Genomic DNA, 14,448 nt, shown 5'->3' with positions numbered 1-14,448 from the left:
CCTTTTTGACACTGTGATACAATGTTGCCATCCCAGCACCTCCATGATGGCTCACAACCACCTCGAACTAACAGTTCTGACACCCTTTTCTGCCCACAGTGGGCACTGCATACGTGCACATTCATACCTGCTGGCAAAATACTCATGCACATAAAAACAAATCTTTAAAAAAATTACCATGACAAGATCACACAGCTTATAAGTGTGAAGAAAGATTTTAGAACCTTGTTCTTGGGTCATAATACTAAAAGGATGTAAGTCAGTATTTTTAAAGTAAAGTTAGCACAATGAAGAATTCTAAAGGCCAATATAGTCTACTGTATGAAAAAACACATGTGGGTTCCTGCAAGGAAAAGGGCCTGTGTGAATGAATTACACACTCAGGTGACGACGGCCCTCTCAAGTAGACTCATTTTACTGGAATCTTTATTTCCCTCCTGTTCACCAGTCAGACCAATGTTGCCTGGAAGTGCTAACACACATTTTGTATCTCTTTTGAGGCATCTATAAGGTTGCCTTTGTTGCCTCCTGGCTACTTCTACATCTTGCCCTACACAGAGTTAGGTGGGTAGATTAGGAGGTAGAGTACTTGTCTCCCTTGTGTGGGGCTCTGGATTGAGATGGTCTCATTTAACTCCCCTTAAAAGAAATTAGAATTAGCAAAACAATAGTTAACAAATGTTTTAGTTAGGGTTTCATTGCTGTGAAGAGACACCATGACCACAGCAACTCTCTTGTAAAGGAGAACATTTAGGTGAGGCCGGCTTACAGTTCAGAGGTGTGGTCCATTATTACCGTGGCAGGAAGCACAGTGGAACATAGGCAGAGATGGTACTGGAGATGTAGAGAGAGTGTGATCCTGGGTCTGGCTTGAGCATTACAACCTCAAAGCCCATCCCCAGGGACACAGTTCCTCCAGCAAGGCCACACCTTCTAACATTCTCACTTTCTCTGGTCGTATGGGAGTCATTTTCATTCAAACCACCACACACCAAAAAAAAAAAAAAAAAAAAATCCTTAGTTTCAGCAAATTAGGCTACTTTTTAATTTGGGAGTAACAATTAGCACAAATAGGAAATCTTGCTAGGAGTTAGCCGAAAGCATATTACAGACCAGTTCTATCTTAAGAGAGAGTCAGGTCACAATGGTCAGCTTCAGTAATGATTTCCTAAGCTCCAGATACAGAAGGAATGTTTACTAGTAAGATGGGGTGGGCACAGTGTCGCCCTGGGTGTTGTGAGGAAATGGGTTTACTGCCCAGTAAGGTCAATAGAATTTAACTGTGTCATTAACTACCATCATCCTTCTTGTAAAACACTTGTATTCACCCATTTTTCCCCAAAAGCAGAACATTATTACGAAATTTTAATTTTGACCCCGATAAAGTTTTGTGAGGGTTCACTTTGAAAAAGAAGGTAATTAAGTTATCAACATACACTGTTTAGCCAAAACCATTCCAGAGATATTTACTAAATACTAATACATATGTATATATATGTGTATATATATTAGTTAGTAAATATTAGTTAGTATTCATACATATATATATGAATAAGGACATTATCAATCTTGGAAACTTAAAAATTAGAGTTTCTATAATTCTATCCAGTAGATTGTAAGGATTTTTTCATCCTCAGTCTATGGAGTTATTCACTTATAGAGCCAAGGTGTTGTTTAAAGAAGTAAATAAATTTAGGGAAATTAATATTTAAGTTTTCCTTGCTTAACTATTAATCAGGTGGGGAAAGTGCCTCATGAAAGCTTGTGTATAGTATCAATGACATTAAAATCCACTATATGTGGGATGAAAGGGGGTAACAGTTCAGCAAAAATGATTATTCATTTGATGATCTTTTAAAGACAAGGTAAGACAAAAGGTGAGGAAATTAAAGGCAACCTGAAACAAGTGGGCATCTGGTGAGGCAGGCACAATCCAAAGTGAGGAAGAGTGAGCAGGACTCACCTGTCTGATTTTGGCAGTGAACAGGAGAGAAAGAAATATCATCCAGGGCAACATAGCCTCCTTTGGGGCCATTGAAAGCAACTTCAAAAACAACCTGGGGAGGAAAACGACAGCTTGGTATATATTTACATACTCTATTGCTCTTACATGATTAAAAATGACTCATCGACCAAGCCAACTGAGGCCAAGGGTTCATGCAAGTCTTTTCCAACATTTGTTTGGTTAGTACCCCTCTTAACCCAGAGCCTCTTTCACGGAAAGTGAAATCACTATGTTTGCCTGCTGAAACGTTATCTCCTGACATCTAAACCTCAATTCTACGACATTAGAAGGTGAGCCGTTGGGGGAAGTGACTAGCTCCACAAGGGTGAAGCCCTCCTTCGTAGGTTTAGTTATAAGAGTCCAGAGAAGCTTTTTTCTATGTGGAGAACAATGGAAGATGCCATCTGTTCCCCTGGAAAAGGAACCCTGTCACGATGGGTCTGCTAGCATGTTGATCTTGGGTTTCTCAGTTTCTCGACTGTGAGAGATGAATTTCTGATGTTTATACAACATTGAGGTTATGGTATTTTGTTGTAGCACCTCAGCCCTAATGGACCAAGACACCTGAAATTTGTATTTACTGGGTGCCCTATGCCCTATTCCTTGAGTACCAGTTAGCATGCCCAAGACATTTCTGACAGATTCCAGAGTTGATTGGCACCATGGCTTTCATTTACAGGGAAAAGTCAGTGAAGAAAATAAATTAGGTTATTCCATTATCCACAGGAAGCTAACCTCTAATCTGTCTGTGCTCCTGGCCCCATATGGCACTCCAGATGAGCCTGGGCAAAGACACAGTAGTCAGTAATGAGGGCTGTTACTAGGTCTTTCCAGCCATGTTCCAGTGCATTCACGAAGACCATGGGGACAGTGATAGTTTTACTTTTTTTTATCTCCGATCCACTAACTTTGAATGTTCTGTCTGAGACAATAAGGCACAAGGTGTGATCAGCACAGGTCCAAGTTGTGTTAGGAAAACAACCCTGGTGTGTAGTCTATGCTGTGTGGGTTGTTAGCTAAGGCACATTGTGGGTCATGACTTCAAACTTAAATGCATGCCAGGGCCAGGAAGGGATAAATACATGAAGTTGCATGAAGTCTGTGATGCAGACTCTTGAGACTGGAGGAGGCAAACCCATCTAAAGGAGGCTGCTGTTACCCAGGGTCCTAATCGCTAGGATCTCTGTTTCCCCAGTGGTTTTGCAAATGTAAGTAAGATGAAGTCATACTGTAGAAGGATAGGTCTCTATGCCAAATGACTGATATTCTTGTAGTCTTTACAAAAGGGAAAATTTTGATGTGTACACTCCTCCCACCTTCAACACAGACCAAAGGCACTGGGACTGTTGGAGGAAGGGCAAAGACTGTTCATATTGAGCGGGGAGATTAAGAAGCTCTTTCCAACATGGGTCTGCAATTACAGCCCATATGCCAGGGTTTTCTGTTCAGAAAAGTCTATATTTTCCTTTTGAAATGCACCACATTCCTTTTGAATGTGGTGATGTTGGGTTGACTGATTTTTCCAGTGCCAATTCCTTTTCTTGGCAATTAGTAAGAGCAAACAACCCAAAGGACAGACTCAGGCTAGTGCAGCAAAATCCCACACATGTGGACCCAAAGATGAATGGTACTGATAGTAGTACTTAGCGATATGACTTTCGAGTGACAATTTAAAAAAAAATCAGCAATGCTCTCTATTCGTGGAATTGTTTCCTAAAGAGTCTACAAAAGAAGTTGATAAAGAAAACACTATCTGTGTAGTATGTATATGTACATACATGTGTGTTTGCATACATGTGAATGCACATATGTATACACATGCCTGCCTGAGTGTGCATTAACATGCAACTCATTTCACTTTAATAGAAGGAATATGTTCTGGGGCAGCATTTCTTTGCCTTCTTGCTGCCAAAGTCATAGAAAAATTTCCACTGAGCTGTAAGAGCAAATCAAAGCCTGGTCAGACACTGTGACAGGAAATAGTACACATTCTACAAAGGCTCTGCACTCTCTCTGGGGCTGTTTGGGGTTAGGGAGTTGAGAGGGCTATGGAAGAGGCAGAGGAGTATCAGGCACATTAGCAACAGACAGAGCACATTGGAGGTGGAGTTCAAGCCAGCCTTCCCCAGTTCTGCAGCAGGCTAGCAGATGGTACCACTGAAAAGCAGCCAGAAGAATAAGCCACTTCTGTTCTTAAAAGGGGGCTGGAGAAGATACTGCAGAGAGTACAAAGTGAGACGGGGCGGGTATTAATACCATGGCAACCAAGACTCTCCTTATAGCTAGGTGCAGATGCTCACACCAGTCTTACATACATAGCAACTAGGATGTTGCATCCCCAGCTTGACGCCTGGTGGGAGCCTCAGACAGACTGAAGATCTTCCTACAGCTGTGTATTAGATTTTAGTTTAGGAAGTCTCCCTAAGCTCTCTGGTATCTCTCAGCTGTGTGACCTAGAAAAAAGATGTCAGACTTCTTGGATGTTTCTGTTTCCTCCTTTGTCCTCTGTGAATATGAGCATGATTTATGTGTGCACTTCAGTGGGCATTAAGCATGGGCAGTACTTACAAGCTCTGAAGGACACAGCTAGAGCTACAGCTTTGGAGAGGTGCTTCAAGGAAGGTCTATAGCAATATACACCCTAAAGCCAGCTGTCTTTGCCATTGTTGTTTAACTTAGTCTTATGTCTTTGAATTTTCTAATCCTTTTGCTTTAGATATTTATCATGTATATAACTGTAAGATGTTGTAATGTAAGAACAGCAAGATTTGCTTCAAATTAGGCTGTAATGATAAGTTTACTTCTGATTTTATGACATTGTTTTTGTTGTAAAGAAAAAAGCAAGTTATGAGTTTTTGTTTGTTTGTTTGTTTGTTTAGAAAAGTTTTCAAAATTGATCTGGTGTGAATTTTCCTGTAAGCAAAGATGCTGGGCATGGCACTCTAACCCTCCAGTTAACAGCTATAGGACTCTTCTCTTCTGCCTGGATTCTTTGAGCCAAAGGACTATCTGTTGAATAACCAGCCAGACTAGCCTTGTCCCAGCACTGGCTGGCTTGAACACCCGAGGAGAAAACTACACAGTGAACTCAGAGGATTGTCCTGCCTTTGGAAGGCTCAGCTTCATCCAGGGCTGTTGGACAGTTTGTCCCAGATTTTTTGCTTTCCCATATCTCAGTGAACTCTAGTTGTCCTCACAACCATTTCTACCTAGGTGCATTTCCCTTGGTAGCTTCTGTGACTGGTGCTAAAGAGTCAAGGTTGTGATAGATTTAAATGCCCCCATGGCTGTGCTCGGTGCGGAGAAACAAAGCTGGGATTGTTTTCCCAGCTCTAAGCAGGTTGCTCAGGCTCACTTAGGGAATTGTGTTGGAGACTATGCCATGAGACTTCCCTTGCTGTTGGAGACCCAATTAAAAAAAAACACCCTTTCTCCAGTCTCCTCTTCTTTTACTGAGTATCCCGTAGCAGAGAGAGGAGTGGTGGTGATGGGTTTTAAACTGTAACTGGTGAACAGCAAAGAGGCTGAGCTGTAAAATGGGAAGGCGGCTGGCTCCGGACAACTGGAGAAGCAGCATCTAAGCAGCTGGGAGAGTGACCGGCAGCAAGAGAAGGGCCACAAAAGTAGAGATATGGGGGTGAGGGGATCGAGAAGAAAGCAGAGAGTGATGTGGGATAAAATGTCACAGGGTCCACAGAAAAATCATGAAGGACTTAGATGCTGGAAGAGTTTCAGAGACCTGGTGAGTCTTTGAGATCAAGGGTCTGGGATGCTGGGCCTCAGCTATGACACTGGCTGGTATAAATGGCCGAGGACAGCTTTCTCAAGCTACAGGCAAGGGCAACATTTATAGGGCTCAGGGTGGGGACACTGGAGGTAGGCACAAGAACTGCACCATTGTAGGGTGCTTCCTTGCTATTGTTGCTGGTGCCCTGCCTGCCTGTTGCTACCCATCACTGCCACAGAAACTAGAGAGAAACTAAAGCTGCTCTTTGCCTACCCAGAGTTTTATCTTGGAAAAGCCAAAGGACCAAGATGACTGGGGACCCTGAGGTGGAGGTTCTGGAAAGAGTCATATCCAGGCTCTGAGCTACCCTTTCGAACCTTCCATGACTATAACACAAGATCGGAGGGAGCATGCACAGGACAATTCAGCTGGTAGAAATGGCTTCCACACTTGTCCTCAGAACAATAATTTTGATAGAAATGAAGATTATAAGAGAGGAAGGAAGGAGATACAGAAGGGAAAGAAAGGAGGAGACTGAGAAGGGGAAAGAGAGGGAAGAAAAAGATTAAAGAGCTGGAGAGATGCCTTGCTAGCTAAGAGCTTGTGTCACAATCAGGAGGACTACAGTTTGGATCCCAGCACCCACATAACAAGCCAGGTGTTCCAGAAGAATGCCTGTAGCTCCAGCTCCAGGAGATCAACTGCCCTGGTCCGGCCTCAGTAAGAGCTATCACTCCAGATCCCTCCTTTACATCAGGAGTAGGAGGGAAGAGGGGATGTTGGTCTGTGGATACAAAATTACAATTCTACTAAAATATAGCTTGGTTCTTAATTCACAGTAGTCCAACTGTAATTGATAATGATACAGCATACATTTCATAATACCTAGATTTTAAATGCTGCCAGTACCAACAAATAACAAATTTGCTTGAGGTGATACATGTGCTATTATGATTTGTTTGTCACACATTGTGTACGTGAATCAAAACGTCACACTTTATTACATAAATTGGTATAATGTCTTAATGTTTTGTTTTTAGTTTTTGAGACAGTGTTTCTCTATGAAGCTCCTGACTGTTCTGGAACTTTCTCTGTGGACTGGGCTGGCCTCGATCTAATTGAGATCTGCCTGCCTCCGCCTCCTAACTACTGGGATGAAAGGTTTGTACAATGCCCAGGTACAATGATTTTTTTTTTTTCTAAATTAAAAATAAAAACAATGTGTACCTATCTTCAAAGTCAGGACTGAGATTGGTAAGAAAGTACAATGGAGTGATGTGTGTGTGTGTGTGTGTGTGTGTGTGTGTGTGTGTGTGTGTACCATCTTTTTGTGAGACCAGATCCAGGCTCACCTACCTGCATGGGGTAAGGAGCACTGAACTCCACCTCTGCAAGGTTCCAGACTGCATTGCCGGGGCTGTCCACTTTCCAGATCTCCTCGTACAAGCCAGCCATGTCCCGCGTGTAAAGGGAGAAGACATTGTCATTCCCCTGCTGAAGCTGGTAATAGAATGAGAGGCAGCCAGACATGGGGGCTGTGGTCACTGGGGAGATGAGCTGGGCCACTTCTTGGAAGTGCTTGACATAAACAGAGTCCACGTACATGTAGTGGCCTGGAAATCATACAGACAGAACAGAGGGTAAGTAAGACAGGATGGTAAGTTGCAGATGGACCTGTGGCATTCTGGGGCTCCCTTCAACACAATCCACTGGAAGTCTAGTCAGGACCGTGTGTCATACATGGGGGATGGATACAGGGCTTTATTGCACCCTGCAAATGCCAGACGAGATGCAGTTTAAATTTCCCTTTGCTTTTGGTTGAAGTAAATTATCCCCACAGGAAAGATGTGTCACATTCAAAGTGTTTGCATTTTCACAGATGAATCCATCACAATAGCAGATTCGAACCCTTCCCAAGCCTTCTTTGAGTTAAAAGACATCAAGACTGTATTGTCTTGGATTTGAAGGGCATGGAGAGACACATCTGGACATAATCTCACCACACACATCAAATGCATACTGTGTGTTTGAGTGATCCTAAGAGTGCTTGAAGACAGCGGTAAGGTCTGGGAGTCTGAACTTGTGATGGCATTTTTGATAGACCCTGGTGACCACATCACCTGGCCGACCCAGAGCTACTAACCCCACTATAGGCTGAAACAGAAACAATACGGACACCAAGAAAGAGATTTTATTTACCATTGAAGAGACCCGACTTCAAATCCCATTTCCTTGATGAGGTACTAGGACTTGAGCAGGTTTATGAATTTGTCAGGTCTCTAGAATGAGGGTACTGTCATCTTTTGCTGTTTGAATGAGACAGATCCAAGAGCCCCTGGGGATATTATGTGAATGCTTAATAGTGTTTGTACTTAATTTATACACATCCTATATGCTCTTAAAAGTTATTTATTATCTATTTATTGAAAGTCCTTGCTATGTAGCCCAAGACAGGTTCTAATCTCCAACCCCCTTGCCTCTGACTCCGAAGGTTACAGTTACAGGCGTGTGTCACTGTTGTACTTGGTTTGCTCCCTTGCTTGCTGTTTGTTTATTTTTGCAGTGTTATGGATCAGACCCTTAAACAGGTATTCTGTCACTGAGTTGCCTCCTCAGCCCTTCTTATATACTTTAAACCACTTGTAAACAACTTAAAATATTAATACAATGTAATTACTTATTCTTACTATTTGAGGATAATAGCAAGAAAGAAGCCAGCAAATGGATATCACACACACATAGTCACTTTTCCAGTATTTTTGGTCCACTGGTAGTTGAACCCACAAATGCAGGCAACTGTGCTTTCCTCACTGGGTTGATATGAGTATGATATTATATTGTGTATGTAAAATGATTATTGCATGCCTGACATTTTATAATTGCGCAGCATGATTAGAAAGAAACACCAATACCATTTATGAATCCAGAACTATAATGGTCCCGTAGTCTGTGGTTTCTAAGGGGTAGCTATTATCACAGCAACTTTGTATACATTTATTGAGGTTTTGATTGAGAAGAGCTATTCTGTGTGGTTTTGACAGAATTTTTTTTCTATTTATAAGTTCAGAACAGATATACCTTAATTTTTATTTTTGTTTTCAGGACCTAGTGCCTGCTTCCTAAGATTTTCCCTTATTTTTCTGAGAAAGCAGTAAGAACAGCAGGAACAGTACAACATATGTGACCCACATACAGGGCTTTTGCGTTGTTTCTGCCTCCTGTGTGGAGGTTATCCAAAACAAGACAGCAATCCTAGAAAAGTGGCCACCCCAGGGCCCCTCCCTCTAATACAGTCCTAGGGTCTAGCCAGCCTACATCATTATCCTAATAATAAAAAATGCCTGTGACTTTAAATGACTGAATTCTAATGCAAGTCCATTTACTAAGAATTCACAGGAGCATAAAAAAACAAAGCATTTTCACAACTAGTGATCAAGGGGGAGGGCCCAGCCCATTGTGGGTGGTGCCATCCCTGGGCTGGTAGACCTGGGTTCTATAAGAAAGCAAGCTGAGCAAGCCAGGAGAAGCAAGCCAGTGAGTGACATCCCTCCATGGCCTCTGCATCAGCTCCTGCTTCCTGACCTGCTTGAGTTCCGGCCCTGACTTCCTTTGGTGGAATGAATGTGGAAATGAAAATGAATAAACCCTCCCCCCCCAAAAACAAAACAAAAACAAAAACAAAGCAAAAGTTCTGGTTGCCTTTTGTTATACATCATAAGAGCAAAACAGCACTCTTTTACAAGGTGGTACTGCCAGGAATTGAGATCTGTAAGACTTTGTTTCCTTAGACCTCACTTTGCAGACACAGAGGTGGGTCAGAGTTTTGCAAGAGAACTTGCTACAGGAACTGAAAATGTCTTGTAAGTCTCAGCTGAGCAACCTGTAGATTCCTGACAGTGTTCCTACCAAGAACACACTACTCCACACCGCCCCTAGCCAGTAAATCAGCAACTGGGGACACTGCAGCTGGGCTCTTCTGCTGGAGGCCTGGCCTCTCCCCTTTCTCAGGATCTGCATCTTATACTGAATGTGCTTTTGATACATTATGTGGCATTAGGCATTCTCACTTTTCTGTACTGTATGCAGATTTCTAGTATATGACAGTATTGAGATAAAGATGATGTCATCTGGGATGGACTTTTTATTTTTATTTTTTTTTATTCACTTTGCTTTGACAATAACTAAAGTTAAAGCAGTGAAATGGTACCTTAAAAATACCATGGCTGCTACATCCGTGCACCCGCTCTACTAATGAGCTCCTCTGACAGTTTCTGTCTTACTTCTTCACAAGCATCCTCCCACCCCACCCCCAGTTCCAGCTTAGTGTCTGTTTTTGGTGGAACTCAAACCAATAGAGCCTTGAGAAGGGAAATCATTCTGCCCATAACGAGACGATCTCTCTCCAAGGAGTCTAGAAAGCTCTTGACAGATCCATTTGAAATAACCTGTTCTACTCCCGGTGTATGTTATTACTGTGCAGAGCTAGAGAAACCTCTAACCCACAGCCTCATGACAAACACATCTTTTCAGATGACAGACATCAGATGGTCAAGGACAGCTACTCATCTGCTGTCTGGATACTGTTTTTATCCCTGCACTGGTACTTGAAGTGCCTCCTTAGCAACTCATGCTCACATTGATGAGCCCAGAAAACCACAGTCACATTTCTGGTCCAAGGAGCATTCTGAAAACAAAATGTGACCATCCAAAGCAAGTCAGGGAGGTGGCTGTGAATGCTACCAAGATTGCTGACACCGAGTCTCCCATGGAATCAACAGTCTAGACCACAAGCACTTACCCTTCTTTTCCTCTCTAGTATTCCTTTGTTGGCACAGTTGGGTACTATTTACAGACAACGTGAGTAACATGAGGTTTCTTACCAGGATGGCTCATCACAAGTTCATCATCTGATTTAACAGGGCGAGAATGACTCAGAAACCACCATTCAGGTGTCTGCTACAGGAGACCAGACTGGGAAGGGGCAACGCCTTGGCTGAGTGCATCTCAGATGAAATCTACTCTGAGGAAGAGCAGCTTGGGTTGAAGTTGGTAGTCATTGTGCCTCTGACCACAGGAAGAAAAAAGGTAGCTTGGCGTTCTTAGGAAACCATGTTTATCATCTGGCATCGTGGAAGTTTTCTTACCCAGCTCAGGCCAACCTTCCTATGTGGCTCAGGGTTGCTGAGTTTCTACTAATTTAGGGAAACATAATTTTAATGAGTTTAGATTATTAGGATTTGGGTCCAAAGACACACAGATAAGAACCTACCTAGCTACGGGTGTTGTACTGGCTGGTTTTGTGTCAACTTGACACAAACTGGAGTTATCATAGAGAAAGGAGCCTCAGTTGAGGAAATGCCTCCATGAGATCCAGCTGTAAGGCATTTCAACTAGTGATCTAGTTGGGGAGGGCCCAGCCCATTGTAGGTGGTGCCATCCTTGGGCTGGTAGACCTGGGTTCTATAAGAAAGCAGGCTGAGCAAGCCAGGGGAAGCAAGCCAGTTAGCAACATCCCTTTATGGCCTCTGCATCAGCTCCTGCTTCCTGACCTGCTTGAGTTCCAGTCCTCACTTCCTTTGGTGATGTACAGCGATATGGAAGTGTAAGCTGAATAAACCCTTTCCTCCCCAACTTGCTTCTTGGTCATGATGTTTGTGCAGGAATAGAAACCCTGACTAAGACAGGTGTATTCTAGGTAAGCAGGATTTTGTAATCAACCAAATCATGGCCAGAATTAAAACTTTAGGCCAGGCACAGTAGTACATCTCAACACCGTGGAGGCCTAAGCAGGAAGATCATAAATTTGAGGCCAGCCTAGGCTATATTGCATAAAATGAGAGAATCTTTCTCAAAAATGAAACAACCAACCAGAAAACTAATTTAAATAAAAATAGGAGTATAAATAGAGAAAATGGGTTCCCGATAAAATTAAGGATCAGCTGCTTTGCGACACTTAGATAGGGAATGAATCTACTTGTACTTAATGCTTAATTATACACTCAAAAATCCAATGTTTCTGCAGGTAAGAAGAAGACTTAAAAGTTCTGAAATTGTGAGCTAAAATAAATGTTTCTTACTTTTAGGCTATTTCCCCTCAGGTCTTTTTTCACACTAACAAACTTTTACTCTGTCTCTCAGACAGACTTCTACTCTTAGATAATATCTCAAGACCAAGAACATGGGTAAGAAGAATCTGTATTTCATTTTCCTTCCTTCCTTCCTTCCTTCCTTCCTTCCTTCCTTCCTTCCTTCCTTCCTTCCTTCCTTCCCTCTTTCCTTCCTTCCTTTCTTCCTTCCTTCCTTTCCTGAGCTACATAGCAAGACCTTGTTTGAAGAAAAAGAAAGATTTCAATCAAGGATTATTGTTGTTCTTCTTCTTCTTCCTCTTCTTTTTTCACAGACTCTTCCTCAATATTCTTCTCCTTTATTCATTACAGCAGGGTATCTCAGCTGAACCCAGAGCTTGCTGACTTAGGTGGCCTGGCTAGCCACCTTGCTCTGGCTAATCTCTTGAATCTAACCCCAGAGCTGGAAATGGGCCACCCCACTTATGTGGGTTTTAGGGATCTGAACTGTGGTCCTCATGTTTGCATGACAAGCACTTTACCCAATGAGCCATCTTGTCAGCCCAGATCAGATCTAGAGAGAATGTAATCAGTGAAAAGCAAGTGTGTAGAGTAGAGACAACGTAGGAAGAGGCAAGAATCTGACAGTAGAGCTGTTGGGACAGAGCTGAGAGGACAAAGCTTGTTGTCAATGACTTTCTTGAGTTTGATGGAGTAAAGACACTGACTTTTCCCTTGGCCTAAGTGGACTTCTGTACTTCAGAAAAATACTCTTGAGACTATTTGCATGGTAACAGTAGCAGAGACGTTCTGGCTGATTCCCTCTAAAAGCTGTAAGAGGTTTACGAATGGCCAACCAAAAAGAGCATCATTTCTTAACTATAGAGTGCAAATCTCATTAGCCATGGGAGAAGTGGCCTTTGCCACTTCTGGTTTAAGGACATCAACCTAAGATTAAACAGCATGAGGCAGATACAGATTCTTGTCCATTGCCCTTTTTTATGCTCTGAACCGCACTATGCTTCCAGAACCTCAAAGAAGCCACAGTGGTATAAGGAGCTGAGGAAAGTCAAAGAAAAGCGAAGACACTGGAAGACGAAGCACATCTCCCTGCTGCCGCTGCTCTGTGGAAGAGCTTGAGAGAAGATCTGCATCCCTTGAAACATGTGGGAGTCCTGCCCTGGCTGCACTTAATCCTTGAAAATGAGGCTGTTGATCTGTGAAGATAACTAGGAATACACAGGTGTGTGTGTGTGTGTGTGTGTGTGTGTGTGTGTGTGTGTTTGGTGAGGGGATCCAGCAGACTGTGTGTGCAAACAATGCTGAGGAAATTAACAAGGCCACACCCCCACCGGGTGCTGAGTCAGGACTTGAGCAGATTGATGCAGAGAGAGATAAGGTACCAACACTCAAGCTCCATCCAAACTGAAGTGAGAGAAATGGCATGACCACGGGTAGCTCATTCATCCATCTCATGGGCTTTGGGAGAATAAAACCATTCTCATCTGATTTTGGGTCTTGAATCTTTGTCCAGCTCTCTGCAGAGAGGGATCCTGAGCAGCTTGGTTTTAAAAAACCTTAAGCCTCGGGAAAATAATGAATTCTCCTCATTATTTTTCCATCAATTATCTCCGTGTCTGCCAAGGTGCATAGAAAATGGTACTGATCTGAGCTGTCAGCAGCTTACCTCCTGAAATGATTCTGCTTCGCTTCATAAAATATTAACAAAGAAGGAAACCTTATGTGTTGAATCAGAATTGGGTAGGAAAACAAGTTAAAACTCATGTCCCCTTCTATATCTCAAGGAATTCCCATAATTCATAGTGCGGTATCTGTTCTATCACTTAATAAGAAGTTGGGGACAGCATCATCTGAAAAATCAGAGTTCAGTGTCTAGGGAAAACTGTCAAAAACATACAGCCTAATGAAAGGAAACTGATAACTACACTGGATTTTGAAGATGCTGTATTCACTGTTCCCTTTTCTATAACACAAACACCCGTGAATGTGTTCTTTTGCACCTTTGATCTCTGCTGTGCGATTCTCTTATGTCTTACCAAAAGCAAAGGCCTAAGCTGCTTCCAGTCTATGAATGAACATGAGATGAGTCCACAGAGAGCAAAGTCTGCTGCTGCAGGCAGACATCTGGATCATTTAATCTTTCCTTTGCCACCCAAATTGATAGAGTGCAGAGAAAAATCAATATATCCAATAGAAGGCAAATGAAATAAGAGAAGCAATTTCTATCTTCTTTAGAATGTTGGTAGTTTTTTTTTTTTCTGCCAAGAGTCACACTGGGCAAACCTTTGGTATCATATGGGCAGAACTCCTTAGTTAAATATTTTAGAATCTTCAGAATGCATCTTTTTATGCCTTGGCTTAAGTAATAGAATGACTTTATGGGAGTTTATGGATGGAATGTGTGTGTGTGTGTGTGTGTGTGTGTGTGTGTGTGTGTGTGTGTGTGTTGAGCATATGTGTGTTGAGTGGTTGTTTGGATGAGAATGACTCCCATAGGCTCATATATTTGAAAGCTTGGTTTCAGTTGGTAGAACTATTTGGTAGAGATTGGAAGTAGGGATTAAGAAGTATGACCTTGTTAGGGGAGGTGGGTCACTGGCGGTGGGGGCGGGGCTTTCCATGCTAGGATC

General features: G+C 42.5%; 1 protein-coding gene across 1 annotated transcript in view; it reads right to left on the bottom strand.

Annotated features, from left to right (window-relative positions):
* MAMDC2 (MAM domain containing 2) overlaps nucleotides 1-14,448 on the bottom strand; it is a 140,739-nt gene that overhangs the window by 46,594 nt on the left and 79,697 nt on the right. The window contains exons 6-7 of the mRNA XM_080911374.1: nucleotides 7,089-7,345; nucleotides 1,964-2,057 (exon numbers count right to left, since the gene is read on the bottom strand). Of these exons, the coding sequence (XP_080767500.1) occupies nucleotides 1,964-2,057; nucleotides 7,089-7,345 (351 nt within the window). The remainder of the gene's footprint in view (nucleotides 1-1,963; nucleotides 2,058-7,088; nucleotides 7,346-14,448) is intronic.

The sequence above is a fragment of the Micromys minutus genome, assembly GCF_963924665.1.
Source record: "Micromys minutus genome assembly, chromosome: 2".
Lineage (NCBI taxonomy): Eukaryota > Metazoa > Chordata > Mammalia > Rodentia > Muridae > Micromys > Micromys minutus.
Note: the sequence above shows the minus strand (reverse complement) of the source record. Positions and strands in the feature narration are given on the sequence as shown.